General features: G+C 41.2%; 2 protein-coding genes across 3 annotated transcripts in view; one reads left to right on the forward strand and one right to left on the reverse strand.

Moving 5' to 3' along the window:
• Positions 1 to 9,486, reverse strand: part of LOC137628880 (uncharacterized) — a 403,929-nt gene extending 394,443 nt beyond the window's left edge. Inside the window, exon 1 of the mRNA XM_068360132.1 lies at positions 9,263 to 9,486. The gene's annotated coding sequence lies outside the window, so the exon portion shown is untranslated. The remainder of the gene's footprint in view (positions 1 to 9,262) is intronic.
• A 6,180-nt stretch (positions 9,487 to 15,666) lies between these two features.
• LOC137628882 (enoyl-CoA delta isomerase 2-like) overlaps positions 15,667 to 17,710 on the forward strand; it is a 56,603-nt gene continuing 54,559 nt past the window's right edge. For both annotated transcript variants that reach the window (XM_068360135.1, XM_068360136.1), the window contains exon 1: positions 15,667 to 15,828. In XM_068360135.1, coding sequence (XP_068216236.1) covers positions 15,785 to 15,828 — 44 coding nt within the window. In that variant the 5' untranslated portion in view covers positions 15,667 to 15,784. The remainder of the gene's footprint in view (positions 15,829 to 17,710) is intronic.

Here is a 17,710-nt window from a genome sequence, read left to right on the forward strand (position 1 = left end):
GTGTTGGCAGGTAACAATACGTGAGGCAAGGAGGTGTTACCAGCAAGCGAGTGAGTGAGTTTTATCTTTTAAGTAGAAATTCCAAACATATCACTTACTTTTTACATTGAACAAGCTAACCAAAGCAACTTCAAAAGTTCATACTTGCAGCAAATGTTTTTAAGGTGAACAAGCTGATATAAGTCTCTTTTTTATTATAGTTTATATAGGAAAAATCTGTTTCAATGTTATTGTTCTTAAAATATTTTATTTCAATTGTTCGTTACTTCTCTTGTAGTTTATATATTTCCTTATTTCCTTTCCTCACTGGGCTATTTTCCATGTTGGAGCACATGTGCTTATAGCTTCCTGCTTTTCCAACTAGGGTTGTAGCTTAGCTGATAATAATAATAATAATAATAATAATAATAATAATAATAATTGTCGGGAATTTCGACCCGATCAATCGAAATTCCCGCCATTTGACTCCGCCTACGACTACGTCAAATTGGAGGGAGAGGAGAAACTCGCGGGCGAATGAATGTAGTTCCAGACGTGAACGTTTAGAGCCAAAAAGGGAAACCACCTGGTAGGAAGGCGCTGAGACTAATAAAATCAATTGCTGGTAATTTAAGATTAGGAAAAATAAAGTCATTCTGTTGTAACATGATAAAAAAATCCAATCTAGAAATTTAGGTTCAGGACAAATTGCGCCAAAAAGGTGACGTCGGAGGTTGCAAGGATAGCTCGTCCTCTTTGATCCAACGTCCCCGACCAAAGTAAGTCCCCTCTAATTGTTATCTCTCCTCTCTACCTTGTCTACCAGGTTGGTTGTAGTAGAAGTTTGTGTGCAAGACGTTTAGTTTTTATATCGCGGTTTAGTGTAGTGATCCTTGTGATTGGGGATCTGAATCCTGAGTTAAATAAGAATAGGGATATTTGGTGTGTGATTCGTTGTGTATTGAATTCGAATTGGCACTATTTTCAGTTTGTTAATGAGTCCGGTGTGGACTTTGTGCTTGAAGAGCACATGCTATATTACCTAGGGTCAGTCTTGTTTTTTCAGTAAGTCTTGTGAATGCTTAAGAATGTTTGTCTTTATCAGAGTTTATTTTTGTAATAAAATTGTAAAATTTATCGCCGTATTTTAGTTAATTCCTGGAGGGTTTTGGGAATCTTGCCCTTAAGGCCTTGCGATCCGCCCAGTACATCGGGCAGATTTAATAAACTGGTGAAAATCACAACATTTGGTCCTTCGAACCGGATCGCAAGCGCTTCCCAGAGCCGGACAGGACTAATTTAAAATATGAGCTTTTGAGAGAGAGAGAGAGAGAGACTAACAATTAAGGTCCTCTACGTCCCGATGTGCGATCGCCCACGTGGGTCAGTTCTTTGAGTCCCTTCTTAACGTTAAATTATCCTTTTTTCCTTGCCTTGTTCAAACCCCCCCAAACGTAAAGTAAAGTAATTAAGATGGCTGTGTCCACGATCGTGCATATCGAGGCGTCGATGGGCCTACTGGAGGATTTGCTAAGCGAAACGCAAAGGGCGCTGATAGAGACTTACTCCGAGTCCGTTTACCAGAATTTGGTAACGGAGTTGCAGGCAGAGGTCCGACAGCTTAAAGAGCTATACAAGAGCCAGCGCGTTAAGCTAGAAACTAGTTTCGAAGCCCGAATTAGGCATATGTTAGGTGAAGCGACACGCGCTTCCACACTATTGTACAATAGAATAGATAAAGTGAAAGGCCCTTCAACGGGGAATGTTGCCCTCCCCAGGTTGAAGCCGCTACCTCTCCCCACGTTTGAAGGGGAAGTGCAAGAGTACGCATCGTACCGTGAACTATTCACGATCCACGTGGATCGAAGAGCTGATTTAGACGAAGTGTCTAAATTCACGTATTTATTGGGGACGTTGGGCAAAGAGCCGCTCCGGATTATCAAATCTCTGAGTGTAACCGCCGCGAACTATAGTGTAGCATTAGATTTATTAGATAAGCAGTATGGCAACGTGCACCAAACACTCGTGATTCTGCACCGCAAGTTAGCAAACATCTTTGTGCCGTCACTAAACCCAGTAGAATTAAAAAGGTTCCGTTTTGAGTTGACCATCATTATTGAGCAAATCAAAAGACTTAGTACCAATGACTTAGGCCAGGGCATGGTCATGAGCCTCATTAATCAAAAATTGTCAGAGGGAAAACTATACCGCAAGGTGGTAGAGCATTTGAGGAAATGCGACTATACGTTGGACGAGTTTTTTGAGGCAATAGATTTCATAGTAAGAATGTTAGAAGACGATGCATTGCAGAGAGGCGACAGTCTTGAGAGTGACAAAAGACCAGACAGTAGTGTAAGACCGAAAACCCATCCCATCCACCATAAATCCTGCCCATTTTGTAGCGAACGGCATCCGCCTCACGGATGTCGCCAAGTGACAGACGTTATTGCTAGACGTCGCATTTTACTAAAAAGGGGTCTTTGTTTCAATTGCACGAAATCAGGCCATCGTAGCGATAAATGTCCCGTATCAAATTCCTGTAGAAACTGTAATGCTAAGCACCACACTGCGATTTGCGACGCGGGTAGACTGCAATCAATCCCTAGTCATAGTAATAGTCAATCAACAACGTCCCGCCCCGTAGTAAATGCGACGCCTGCACAGAACCAATCTGCCCCCCGTCCGTCTAAGGTTAAAGTAGAATCTAAGCCGTGCACGAGCGCAAAGATCGCGCAGAGGTCTGATGTGGACCTCCCATGCACTATCTTGCCAACAGCCATGGCAGGTATTCAACAAAGGCAAGGTAGTAAGCGAGTCCGCCTATTTCTCGACTCAGGAAGCCAGAGGAGCTTCATCTCTGCAAAAATTGCCCGTCAATTAGGCCTACCGGTGGTAGGAAGAGTATCCTTGAATATAGCTCCGTTTGGTTCCGAGGAAATAAGCGGCCAATACGATGTAGTAAGTTGTAGGGTTGAAATGGGGAAAAGAATCGTGCGTATGAAGTTGGTGGCACACGAACACGTGGACGTCCCGATACATAACGTGGGTTATGTTAAAGTCAGACAGCATCTGTTGACCAAGGGAGTCACGTTAGCCGATCCAGCAAACCAATCAGATACCATGAAGAACGTTCACATATTAGTTGGGGCTGATTATTTTAGCTATTTTGTCATAGGTGTAGAAAAAGTAGATGGGATAAATCTTTTCTTAACGCATAATGGTATGTCCCCGTACGGGAAGGTGCCACAGTGGCTGTTCCAAGGGGAAAAGGTCGAACAAGTAAGAACGTTGAGAGTGTGCAGAATCACGAACGAGCCATATCTGTATGATGTAGATGAGTGGTGGCGATTAGACCGTGTTGGTATCGCCCCATCTGAGCAATACACTGTTCGCGAGGCCGAGGCCGTGCGAAAGGTATCGCAAAGCGTTGTAAGAAAACCTGAGGGATATCAGGTTAGCCTACCATTCAAATCGGATGCTAGGCCAGAAACAAATTATCGTAACGCTATGGCGCAGTTGGAGTCGTTGCAGACAAAATTCAGAAAGGATAGGGAATATCTTGAACAATATCAGGGAGTGATAGATAAGTATCTCGAAGCAGGGTTTATATCAGAAGTGAAAAATCCCGTAGTGGAAGGTTATTACATGCCACACTTTGGTGTTAAGAAAGACAGCCGTACCACCCCCCTTAGAATCGTGTTCAATGCCTCTGCCAAGTCACAAGGTTGCAAGTCCTTGAATGAATGTCTTTTACCTGGGCCCAATTTGGTAGAAGTAGCATATAGTTTAATTATAAGGTTTAGGTTGAATCGATATGCCATGTTAGCCGACATAAGTAAAGCATTCCATCGTGTTTTGTTAGATCCTCGTGATGCCAAATACACACGATTTCTGTGGCGCAAGGCAGCTGGTCGAGCGCTTACCTTCGCCTTTAGAGTCGTGGTGTTCGGCATCACAGCTAGTCCATTTTTGCTACAGCAAATATTAAACTGTCATTTTAAAGAGGAAGGGCGCCCAGATTTAGTAAAATCTTTTTATGTTGATAATTATCTGGCCACGTTTGAAGATATAGAACATATGAGGCAAGAGCATGAGTCTGTTCATAACATCTTAAAAAGGGCGGGTATGCCCTTAGAAGGGTGGGCCAGCAATCACTTGGCCTTCGATAGCGAGAGACAGTGGAATGAGCCTGTGAGTGTGAACGTGCTCGGGCTGCGATGGGCCCGGGACGTGGACAGATTGTGTGTGAAAGAAAGCAAAAGGATCTGTGAGTTGGGGGAGGGATGGGTGCCCACGAAGCGTAGGGTACTTTCCCTATTAGTCTCCATATATGATCCGATAGGTTTGATAAGCCCATTATTTGTAAGGGGAAAGCTTTTCCTTCAACAACTATGGGAGGATAATGTAGGTTGGGATGATGTTTTAGGAAAAGAGAGGGCTAAAGAGGCAAGTGAATTGTTGAATGATTTGAAAGCGGTGAGCGACATCACCTTTCAAAGATCAATAGGAAAAAGAGGCTTACAACTTCATGTGTTCACTGATGCCAGCAGTAAGGCATATGGAGCAGTAGCATATACTAGGGACGAATGCAATCGGGTAAGTCTGGTAACGAGTAAAACCCGGATCACTCCGAAAGGGATGAGCAAGCTGACGATCCCTAAGCTAGAGTTGCTGGCCTTATTGTTAGGCAGCAGACTAGCAAGAACGCTCAAGGATCTGATCGAGCCACGGGAAATAGTAATGTGGACCGACAGTAAGGTAACGTTGGTGTGGGTAGCATCGCCCGATGCTAGGTCTAATAAAAATGTGTTTGTTTCTAACAGAGTGGCGGAAATTAATTTTATTCAGCAGGTTTGTAGTTTCAGTCTGAACCATGTCCCTAGTCAGCAGAACCCTGCCGATATCCTATCCCGAGGCGCAACGGCTCAACAATTGCAAGCTAACCCCCTGTGGAGGAACGGTCCAGAATTTCTCAGGACCACGGGAAGGCCTGTTCCTTGCGAGGAGGAAGATTTACTACATCAAACTCACGTAGTAGCGGCGGTGCAGGAGTTGAGGGAGGAGATGTGTCCTACCCCCCCAGGCGAGATTTGGGACGTCCTGAAGAGGGAAGTAGGGTTCCAATTCTTGTTACGAGTAGCCAGACTAGTTTTAAAGTTTGCTAAGATAGAACGGCATCCGTTCAGTATTGTTGTAAAATTAGAGCAAAAACATTATTTGCCTACTGTTTATGCCTACTTAGAGGGCGGAGTCAGACTCCCTCGTGAAGTTGCTAATTTTGCTAGACAATTGAATTTAGTTTTGGTAGATAATCTCATCTGCACCAGGGGACGAGTGTCCCATGTAGGAGAAACTGATCATTTAATTCTCTTGCCAGCCAAAGGGCATTTGGTTAGGATGTATCTAAATTATTTACATCAGTTACATTTGCATTGTGGGGTGAATACTCTAATAGGTATCTTTCGACAGAAATGTTGGGTGGCGGGTCTACGTTCCATTGCGAAGCGAACCGTGCGGCAATGCCCTGAATGCAAGCTGGCCTTCCAGCCTCTAACGAGACAGCCACCACCACCCCCCCTGCCAAAGGAAAGGATCACCCTCACAAAACCGTTCACGGCGGTCGGAGTGGACCACACAGCAGCAATACACACGGAAACACGGCCAGGGTATATACTTATCGTAACTTGCATGGCCAGCAGAGCCGTGTACCTTGACTTCTGTCCCTCTTTGGAAGCAGAAGAATTCGTGTTGGCACTTAGACGGTTTAGCGCCACCCACGGTGCCCCACAGCTCATCATGTCCGATAACCATCAAACCTTCAAGGCTGCCAGCCACCTCCTGCAGGGACTTTATGAAGAGGATGAAGTCCAGCAGTTCCTGAGGAAAACTGGCATAAAGTGGCGGTTTCAGACGCCCCGTGCACCTTGGAAGGGTGGGTTCTTCGAGCGTTTGATAGGAGTAACGAAACGGACCCTCCAGATAGCCCTCGGAAAGAAGTACCTGCCGGACGCCCACGTGCTGACCCTCGTGAAAGAAGCAGAAGCAGTGGTGAATAATCGACCGCTTATGTACAGCGGTGACGAGCGCGAGGATGAAGTCCTCACCCCCTCCCATTTGATAAGAGGACACCAAGTCCACCTCATGGCCCCGATCTTACCGGACGACCATCTCAACGCAACCTTCACCTCTCGGAAGCTACGTGATCGTTACGTAAGATTGACAGATTCGCTCAAAGCCTTTAGGGAACGCTGGAGAAAGGAATACTTGAGTGCCTTGAGGGCCCGGCACGACAGTCGGCCCGGGGAACCCTCCAAGCTGCACCCCGGAGACATCGTGCTAGTGAAGCAGGACAATAAGAAGAGAGCGACTTGGCCACTGGGACGTGTCGTGGAGACGTATCCTGACGACAACGGAGTCGTACGCTCGGCGAAAGTGTTGTTTGAGGGTGTCGAATCGCTGCGAGCTGTCAGCCACCTGGTTCCCCTAGAAATAGCCCCCTCTGAGGATGACCATGAAGGAGACGACGGCGATGACGGAGAAGAGGGTGCGAACAGTTCGACAGCCGGAATGCCAGGGATAGCGGAGACGTCTGGGAACGACCAGGATATGGCAACAGCTACGACAACTCAACAACCAGCCACAGGAACGAACGACAACGACGAGAAAGGTGAGAACTATGCAGTTAGTGAAAGAAGTGAAAATGAAAATGAAACAGAGCAGACGAACGCACAAGGACGTTCTGCACGCCCATTGAGAAGGGCTGCCGCGAAACAGCGAGAACTAATGGACTGTCTACTGAAAGGTGACGATATATAAAAAGTAGCTGCAAACTGTGGAAAAGGGGGCGTGTTCTATCTGGAAGGTAGGGAGGGTGGAGTTTGTGAGGTGTGCGTGAATCTGCGGAGGTTGGAAGTGCTTAGGGGTGGAGTACGGGGACGGGATGGTCTCTCGTGCGTACAGACCGAGCGTTGCACAGAACCAGCCCCTCCCTCTTGTACTCCATTAAGTAACAGCCTGCATGTAGCAGCGCTATAGAAGTCTCGATTATTGTGAGTTGAGACAGACTGAATTTGAATTGTCATATGTATTTCTGCCATTTCTTGAATTGTCTTAGGCCCATTGCCTAATTGTCTTTGCACTTGAATTATTATGATTGTATTTCTGCCATTTTTTGAATTGTCTTAGGCCCATTGCCTAATTGTCTTTGCACTTGAATTATTATGATTGTATTTCTGCCATTTTTTGAATTGTCTTAGGCCCATTGCCTAATTGTCGTTGCACTTGACTTATTATGATTGCATTTCTACCATTTCTTGAATTGTCTTAGGCCCATTGCCTAATTGCTTGCCAATTGAATTGTAAAATGTGTACATATCACTTATTTCTGCTGTTCCTTATGTGTATTACACGAGTGCTTTAGAATTGCTAGGCCCATTGCCTATTTTGATCTGTTATATGACTGTATATTATTGATTGTGTTTATTACCCCGGGGTAACATTGCTGTAGTATATTGTGCGTACTCTGTTCGAGTCGTTGCGGAGCGCTACGCAGCGAGCCTAACAGTCTCGGAGTAAGCCACTCCCCTCACCCCGAGTCTAGCTCCATCCAATTGACCGACGTTTCATCGCTCCTTATTTTGGGGCGTGGAGGATGTCGGGAATTTCGACCCGATCAATCGAAATTCCCGCCATTTGACTCCGCCTACGACTACGTCAAATTGGAGGGAGAGGAGAAACTCGCGGGCGAATGAATGTAGTTCCAGACGTGAACGTTTAGAGCCAAAAAGGGAAACCACCTGGTAGGAAGGCGCTGAGACTAATAAAATCAATTGCTGGTAATTTAAGATTAGGAAAAATAAAGTCATTCTGTTGTAACATGATAAAAAAATCCAATCTAGAAATTTAGGTTCAGGACAAATTGCGCCAAAAAGGTGACGTCGGAGGTTGCAAGGATAGCTCGTCCTCTTTGATCCAACGTCCCCGACCAAAGTAAGTCCCCTCTAATTGTTATCTCTCCTCTCTACCTTGTCTACCAGGTTGGTTGTAGTAGAAGTTTGTGTGCAAGACGTTTAGTTTTTATATCGCGGTTTAGTGTAGTGATCCTTGTGATTGGGGATCTGAATCCTGAGTTAAATAAGAATAGGGATATTTGGTGTGTGATTCGTTGTGTATTGAATTCGAATTGGCACTATTTTCAGTTTGTTAATGAGTCCGGTGTGGACTTTGTGCTTGAAGAGCACATGCTATATTACCTAGGGTCAGTCTTGTTTTTTCAGTAAGTCTTGTGAATGCTTAAGAATGTTTGTCTTTATCAGAGTTTATTTTTGTAATAAAATTGTAAAATTTATCGCCGTATTTTAGTTAATTCCTGGAGGGTTTTGGGAATCTTGCCCTTAAGGCCTTGCGATCCGCCCAGTACATCGGGCAGATTTAATAAACTGGTGAAAATCACAACATGTTGGAGCACATGTGCTTATAGCTTCCTGCTTTTCCAACTAGGGTTGTAGCTTAGCTGATAATGATAATGATAATAATAATAATAATAATAATAATAATAATAATAATAATAACAGCTAACGCAAAAAAAAAACGCTTAGAAATAAGGAAATCAGCCCTTAAACTAAAGTATAGTAAAGTAGAGGCAGTCTTTAAAGTAAACTAAAGTAAAGTACAGTAGAAGTAAGCAATGTCACGAAATAGAACCTGGCATATTTTGGTAATGGACTATCAAAAACAATTATCCGGTTGACAAAAGAACATATGGTAATTGGCACGATGGCAGTAGTAGTAGTAGTAGTAGTAGTAGTAGTAGTAGTAGTAAAGAGTATAAGACCATGCATAATTGTAGGCCTAAGCTAGGTCTACTGGGTCATATACTTGAAAAAGTAGTAGTAGTAGTAGTCCTATAAAAAAGGGTATAAGACTATGTATACTTGTAGGCCTAGGCTACTGGGCCATATACTTGAAAAGAAGTTGCAACCCAATACAGCATATCAGTAGTACTAGTAGTAGTCCTATACAAAAAGGGTATAAGACTTTGTATACTCGTAGGCCTAGGCTACTGGGCCATATACTTGAAAAGAAGTTGCAACCCAAAACAGCATAGTAGTAGTAGTAGTAGTAGTAGTAGTAGTAATATAAATGAGGGTATCAGACTACTGTATGTATACTCGTAGGCCTAGGCTACTGGGCCATATACTTGAAAAGAAGTTGCAACCCAAAACAGCATATTCCTATATCCATATACTAGAAATATAAGATATAAATATATAAATTCACTCACCAAACCATCTCGGTCACCCAAGAAACAGTTCCAATTCTTCTCCAAACGACATCTCAGATCGGCGCCATATTTTCGATCGGGTGGAACACATTTTGATGCTCGTGAGATCTGTTAGATGAATATTTCTTAACATTTCCCTTTTCAAAGGAAATTCAATTGAACGCTACCCTTCACTTGTTACTTTGACACCGTATAAACGAACAATTTAACAAAATTCACCGAAATAGAGCTCAGCTGAGCCGGACGTAATGCTTGGTTACCAAATGACAGCTTGAAACTGGCGCTGGCGGTTAGTTTAAGAAGACTCACTACGAGTCTCTAGTTGCCAATTGCTCAATATTATTCTTTGAATATATACATATGTATGTGTATCTTAACTTATATTGAAGGAAATATATTTGATTTTAAAAATTCGTTGTCATTTCATTATTTACAGAATAATATAATCAGAATACCGTAAATAATTATGTAGAATGGATTGATAATTAATAAAAAAAAGAATACCTAATAGAGGCTGCCCATCGTTTCATGTTAGAATATACTTTAAACTTAACTAAATCGGTAGATATGTATTGATATTCATAGGAATTTGATACCAATATATCATAAGTAATAACTTGGGCATACATAATAATAATAATAATAATAATAAAAACTTTATTCCGTCTTTGTTATAAAAACGTCCCTGCCTGACGATCGGTGGACTGGTGTTCGAGTCCCGCTCAAGCTCAATGGTTTCTTGCAGTGTCTGCAACCTCACCATCCTTGTGAGCCTATAAGCCTATCCACTGATGAGCCATTGCCTGGCCCTCCCTGATCCTAGCTTGGAGGAGAGGGGTTCTTTTATGCAAATCATATCTATATATAGTTAGCCTTTAGAGTATGTCCTGCTAGTTCAGGGCATCATCACTGTCCATTGCCTCTGTCATTCACGAACGACGTTTAAATCGACTTATGGGTAGCCATCGTAATATTTCGTTATATTAGCCACAATTTTTAGAGAGAGAGAGAGAGAGAGAGAGAGAGAGAGAGAGAGAGAGAGAGAGAGAGAGAGAGAGAGAGTTACATGACCGAGGATTTTCTGTATTTCATTAACTCTAATTATTCAAATCACAATTAATAATTAGAGTTAGTGAAATACAGGAAATCCTCGGTCATGTAATTTCTCTCTCTCTCTCTCTCTCTCTCTCTCTCTCTCTCTCTCTCTCTCTCTCTCTCTCTCTCTCTCTCCTAAAAGTCTTTTAAGATTTTCGGTGATCAATCTATCCTGAAGAAGTGTTTTAATTCTTTCATTCTACCTTGTTTCGAGTATTGTTCTCCCGTCTGGTGTTCAGCTGCTGATTCTCATCTTAATTTGTTGGACAGAAACTTACGGTCTATTAAATTTCTTATTCCTGATCTAGATATTAATCTTTGGCACCGTCGTTCAATTAGTTCATTATGCATGTTGCATAAGATTTTTCATAACTCTGACCATCCTTTACATTCAGATCTCCTTGGACAGTTTCATCCTGTTCGTAATACTACAGTAGGTATGCAGTTAATTCAAATAGTCAGGCCTTTTTTCATAATGAGGCTCAATGCTACACAGTATTCCAGAAGTTTTATTCCAGCTGTGACCAAGTTGTGGAGTGATCTTCCAAATCGGGTAGTTGAATCAGTAGAACTTTAAAAGTTGAAACTTGCAGCAAATGTTTAACAGGCTGACATGAGTCTTTTTATACTTTATATATGAGGTATCTGTTGTAATGTTGTTAATGTTTTTAAAATATTTTATCTTAATTGTTCATTACTTCTTATATCATTTATTTATTTCCTTATCTCCTTTTCTCACTGGGATATTTTTCCCTGTTGAAGTCCTTGGTCTTATAGCATCTTGCTTTTCCAACTATTGTTGTAGCTTATCTAGTAATGTATATATATATATATATATATATATATATATATATATATATATATATATATATATATATATATATATATATATATATATATATATATATATACGCACTCCTAAACACACACACACACACACACACACACACACATATATATATATATATATATATATATATATATATATATATATATATATATATGTATACATATATATATACATGTATATATGTATATATATACATATATATATATAAATATATATATATATATATATATATATATATATATATACATATACATATATATATATATATATATATATATATATATATATATATATATATATATATATATATATATATATATATATACATTTTACTCAGCATAATTGACCAAAATAAGAAAGCCATAACTGACTTCTCCCCATTCCCAACCCTTTCCCTCCATGAACTACGGTCATGGAGGGAAAGGGTCATCAATAAAAGATGAACCAAAAGCAATCCAAGGAAGTAATTAAACTGAGAATGTATTTAAGAAAAAAAAAAAAGCCAAAATTAGGTCTTCAGTCGTCGGGTGAAATTCATTCAGCATCCTCTCCCCCTCCCCCCCCCCCCCCCAGCCCACAACCCCGTACTGGGGAAACCTCTCGCAAGGCAAGGTCGTGTGAAGAATAAATTAATCTGAACCGTATTGAAGCCTTTAGGATTAAATGGAGGATACTGTGGGCGTGTTTACCTTTAGCCTGCAATAGGGGCGTATATGGGACGGTTAACGTTGCTATTGCATTGCGTTTACATCCGGTGTCACTGGGCGTTCTGACCGTAGTACCACCCAAATATTAATGCAATCATACACACACACACACACACTCACATTTATCATTATGCTAATTCACAAAAAGAGAGACACAAAAGACCTGAAAAATAAATTTACTATCAGTAATATATAGAATATTTATCAAGATCGCATTAAGCCGAATAGAAAACCAGCTTAGACTTTGATCAACCAAAAGAACAGACAGTCTTTAGAAATGAGTACTCAACAACTGACCATATCCATGTAATTAACCAGTCAATGAAAAAATCAACAGAATATGATAAACCACTATGTATGGCATTTATACACTATGAGAAAGCTTTTGATTCTGTCAAAATTTTAGCAGTAATGAAAGCACTTCAAAGACAAAAAAGACATGAATCTTATGTTAGAAGATGATAGAAGATTTGAATAGAGAAAGCAGAAATGTAGGACTGAAAATAAATATGAGTAAAACTTAGATAATACTCATTTAAAATGCAGACAGACAACAAATGAAGGTTATGGACGAATCTCTAGAAATTGTTAATGAATATACATACTTAGGAGTGACAGTGTTTCCCCAGGACATGAGACAGAAATTAAAAGAAGGATAAGCATGGGATGGAAAGCTTTTGGTAAGCAAAATGAGATTATGAAAAGTAAAGTGGCCCTTTCTCTAAAAAGAAAAATATTTAATGATATGGTCCTACCAGAATTAACTTATTAACCAGAAACTTGGAGCCTTACTAAGGCTTTAGAACTATGCTAGTTAAAACTCAAAGAGCAATGGATAGAATAATGATAGGAATAACACTAAGAGACAGAAAAAAAGAGCAACATGGAAACAAGATCAAACTAAAGTAGAGGATATTCTAACATGTAAGAAAAAGGAATAGACATGAGCAGGACATATAATGGGAATGACAGATAATAGCTGGACATTAAGAATAACAGAATGAGTCCCTAGAGTTTGCAAAGGAAGCAGAGGAAGGAAGGGGAGACGATGGATTGACGAGCTAAGTAAATATGCTGGTATCGACAGGCATAGAAAGACCATCAACAGACGTGAGTGGAGGGATATGTCTGAGGCCTTTGTTATTATTATTATTATTATTATTAGTTAAACTACAACCATAGTTGGAAAAGTAGGATGCTATAAGACCAAGGGCTCCAACAAGGAAAAACAATCTAGTGAGCAAAAGAAATGAATAAACTACAAGAGAAGTAAAGAAAAATTAAAATAAAATATTTCAAGAACAGTAACTATATCAAATTAACTTGGGTCTTTCATATATAAACTATTAAAACGTAAAAAAAAAAAAAAGCAAGAGGAAGAGATACCAGATAGAATAGTGTGCCCGTGTGTACCCTCAAGCAAGAGAACTCTAATTCAAGATAGTGGAAGAGCATGGTACAGAGGCTATGGCACTACAAAAGGCCAGAGAACAATGGTTGGATTTTGGAGTGTCCTTCTCCTAGAAGAGCTGCTTACCATAGCTGAAGAGTGTCATCTGCCCTTACTAAGTGGAAAGCAGCCACTGAACCATTAAAATGCAATAGTTAAGCTCTTAAGTAAAGAATTCTTTGGTAATCTCATTGTTTTCAGGTGTATGAAGAAAGAGGAGAATGTGAAAAGAATAGGCCAGACTACTCGGTGTATTTGTAGGCAAAAGAAAAATGGCTTATGTGGTAATGTCCCTGACTGGTGATCGTCAGCCTAGGTTTCGAGTCCCACTCAAACTCGTTAGTTCCTTTGGTTGCTGCAAACTCACCATCCTTAAAGAATGGGGGTTTGAGGGAGCCTATAGGCCTATCTGCTGAGTCGTCAGCAGCCATTACCTGGCCCTCCTTAGTCCTAGCTAGGGTGGAGAAGGGTCTTGGGCACTGATCATATGTATATATGGCCAGTCTCTAGGACATCCTGCATGATAGAGCAATGTCAGTATAATTCATGAGTGGCCTTTAGACCAGAGAGAGGGATCCAATGTAGTACTGTCTGGCCAGTCAAAGGAACCAAACACTCTCTAGCGGTAGTATCTCAACGGGTGGCTGGTTCCTTGGCAGTGGTCTCGTTACCGCCAATGAGGATGATGATGATGATGATATATTGAAAAGGTTTCTCCAGTAATCAAATTGATGTCAACTCTGCTGCAATGAATTGTCTATCAGAAAGTAGGACTATGAAGAATGGCCGGCTTCTGTAAACTACAGAGGTGATAAGACTATCATAAGAGTGTCGCGACTGAGAAGATGCGGGCAGTTGTTGAGGATGGATGGTGAGGAGGGAGTGGGGCTTGGGAAGAACACGATAATTGGAGAAGATCGAGAGGAAGACAGTGGATTGGGTGGCGAGACAAGAAGGATGATATGGAGAGAAGAGGTTCGGTGGAAGAGGAAGCAGTTTAGAGAAGGCATTGGAGAGAGGGTGAATCGGGCAATGGACCTCTTAGTCTCGCTTCACACAAGCGGATTTTTTTTCCGTACGGAAATTTTTCCGCTCGTTAGGACGCATGTCTTCACAGGAGAGGATTTTTTCCGAGAGGCCTCGTAGTCTCTATGAGTCACTACACTGGAACCGTGCGGATTAGCAGTTCACGCAGTTTGTAAACTACAAATTCTCGGAAATTCTTCTGAGAAGTCAGTGTGAAAGGTCTCAGTGTTCCTCATTAATATCTAATCTTTGTGGACACAGCAACTCGATATCATTCCACTTGTGTGAAGCGAGCCTTAGTGTAGGCCTAAGTGTCTTTCACCCTATGAGATCAAATCCAGGTTTCTTATTTGTGTATAAGAACTAGTAACTAGGTTGAAAAAAAAAATAAGTTCTTACATACAAACAGAGAATCATATTATTCAAGATCAGTATTGTGTAGCTTGTAAATAGTATACCGATTAATACATCATTTACTTCCTACACAGATACCACAGCTTGCATGAAGCCTGTAATTTTAATTAATTTTCTTTTAAATCTATCATGTATAACCTTGTATTCATAACTAAAACAGCTTCCTTAGTGTTAAGTTCACCTAAGTAATACCCTTTTCTATTACCATTTCAAACCTTAACTTTGTTGTTTGTGTCTTTTCTTTTTATGATCTAGATTTTCTTATGATTCTATTGCCTGATCTAATCTTTTACTATCTCTTTTCCATCTTCTAATAAAAGACAAAATCCACTGTCTCTTTTGATTGATTGCTGTATCGTCTGATGTAATAATATAAAAAAATCTTCTTATATTTCTATCTTTTGTTTTTAGTAGCCATATGCAACTTGTCCAAACATTACATTAATGATATGGTACCGAATTCCCTTTATATCTTCAAAAGTTCAAACTCGCAACAAATGTTTTTTCTATTTATGTTGAACAGGCTGACATAAGCCTTTTTATAGTTTATATATGAAATATAAGTTTTTGTTGTTACTGTTTTTAAAACGATTTATTTTGATTATTCATTATATTTCCTTTTCTCACTGGGCTATTTTTCCCTGTTGGAGCCCCTGGGCTTATAGCATCCTGCTTTTCCTACTAGGGCTGTAGCTTAGCTAATAATAATAATAATAATAATAATAATAATAATAATAATAATAATAATAATAATAATAATAATAATAATAATAATTACTGTTGGTTTCAATTTGCTTCCTTCGGCTAAGAAGAAGAGGAAGAAGAAGAAGAAGAAGAAGTAGAGAAAGGAAAACAAAACTCCGGCTTCTCAGAGTCAGAGTATCAAACTAATCTTGTCGTCCATCACTATCAGCTGATTCTAACTTAAGTTTCCCAAGTAGCAAGTCTCGTAGATTAACTCTCAAGGATTTATCGACGAAATGGCTACGCTGAGGTGTTTCAGTAGAGTTTCACAACTGTACAGGTAAATTTTGCAATGGAATTATAATTATAGCAATTGTTATAACCAATGTTCTTCCCGATAACTTACTCTCGGCTTACGGCTACCATCGTATTTTGCAGAGCCAGTTTATGTCTCTCTGGTGTCCCTTTTCTTGCTGGTAACCTATTTGATAGTTTTCTATTACTATTTTGGGTAGAATATAATTTGATTGTTGCCGAATTATAACCAAATCCAGCCCCCTAGTTCAGGTAACTTTATACCTTACCCTATTCATAGTTTTGGGTGGTAAATATTACTATAGCACAATATTCCTAATGAAGAAAATAAGGGGGTGTATGTATGATAGCGGCCACATGTATATGATGACGGTTGACTAAGAATATGGCAGCCTTACGGGGTAGCAAGGGGTGTTAACCCCCCCCTCCCCCAGTTAGGTAATTAGGTAAGTATATGGCTTCTAGGTTAGGGGGTTAAGTTTAGGTAAGTTGGTGTCCATTTACTATACACGTGGGAGGAACTGGCCGCTGATATACAAAGACTCCAAAATAAATGTTCATAGTGTATTTACAGGTGCAGCACTTTGAACTGTTCTTATGCAGATACCAGGGAGAAATGCATATTTTCAATATTAATCTTACCCGGTGATCATGTAGCTGCAGCTCTGCTGCCCGACAGAAAAAACCTACGGGCGGAATACGCCAGCGATCGCTATACAGGTGGGGGTGTACATCAACAGCGCCATCTGTCGAGTAGGTACTCAAGTACTTCTTGTCAACACAGAACCAATTTTCTCTCTGTCGTGCCACCGGCAAGACCTACTTGATACGCTGTTGTTTTCTGGAGTTGATTTTCACGTTATTTGGTGAAGTATTCTCTCTAGTTATTAGCTTTCGCTGTGCAGAAGTTATCATCAATACTTTCTCACTTTCATTGATTAGATTTTGGATTATTTGTTGACGACTTTGATAGATTTTGGATTTCCCCCCTTTGACTAATTCAAGATGTCTGACCCTACTCAAGTCCCCAAGTACAGGAAGTGTAGCGCTAGGGACTGTTCTAGGCGTCTTCCGAAGGCCTCTATCGATCCTCACACCGTTTGTTCCAATTGTAGGGGTAAAGCCTGTCAATTGGAAGATCGATGTGAGGAATGCGCTGGGCTTTCGGAATTCGATTTTCAAGAATTCCTTAAGTATGCACGTAGGCTAGAGAAGGATAGGATCAGGAGGAGTTCGTCTCGCTCTATTGTTTTTTCCTCTCCCCATGCCCCACAACCTATTCCTTCCCCTGTAGTGGTTACACCCGACCCTTCTACTAGCTCTCATCAACCTTCGATGGCGGATATGATGCGTGCCATTCAGGCTCTTGGTGAGAGGGTTGAGTCATTGGCGAGTGACCGCAATCAACTCATGGCTGACGTCAGGGAGTTGAAAGGTAAAAGTGCAGTGGGAAGTGAAGTGAGTGTCAGTGCAGTGAAAAGTGTCAGTGTTACGCATGAGGGTGCGTCTGTTCGTGCCTGTCGTCCTCCCAGTCCGGGACCTCTTGCAAGCTCCCAAGCCCAGGGGAGAAGCAATGTCGTACGACCAAAGGGTTCGACAGGCCTTGATCAGCGGACAGACGTTCCCTCCGTGGTTGAGGACGTATCTTGCCGAGATCGTCCCACCCACAAACAGACGAGTGAGCCCATTCATTCCTCGTCTGCGGAAGAGGTTTCTCGACAGAAACGCTGGACCAAGGTCTCACGACCTCTCAAGCGCAAGGTCCCTTCCGAGCGAGTCCAACGGCCCAGGTGTAGCCACTGGGTCAGTTCGGACTCACCGCAGTCCTCCGAAGACTGCACACCTCCCAAGAGAGGTAGAGTGGTTCCGCAGCAGGCAATCACTCCGTCTGTTGCCGCACCAGCCGC

Source organism: Palaemon carinicauda, chromosome 36, assembly GCF_036898095.1.
Source record: "Palaemon carinicauda isolate YSFRI2023 chromosome 36, ASM3689809v2, whole genome shotgun sequence".
Taxonomy (NCBI): Eukaryota; Metazoa; Arthropoda; class Malacostraca; order Decapoda; family Palaemonidae; genus Palaemon; species Palaemon carinicauda.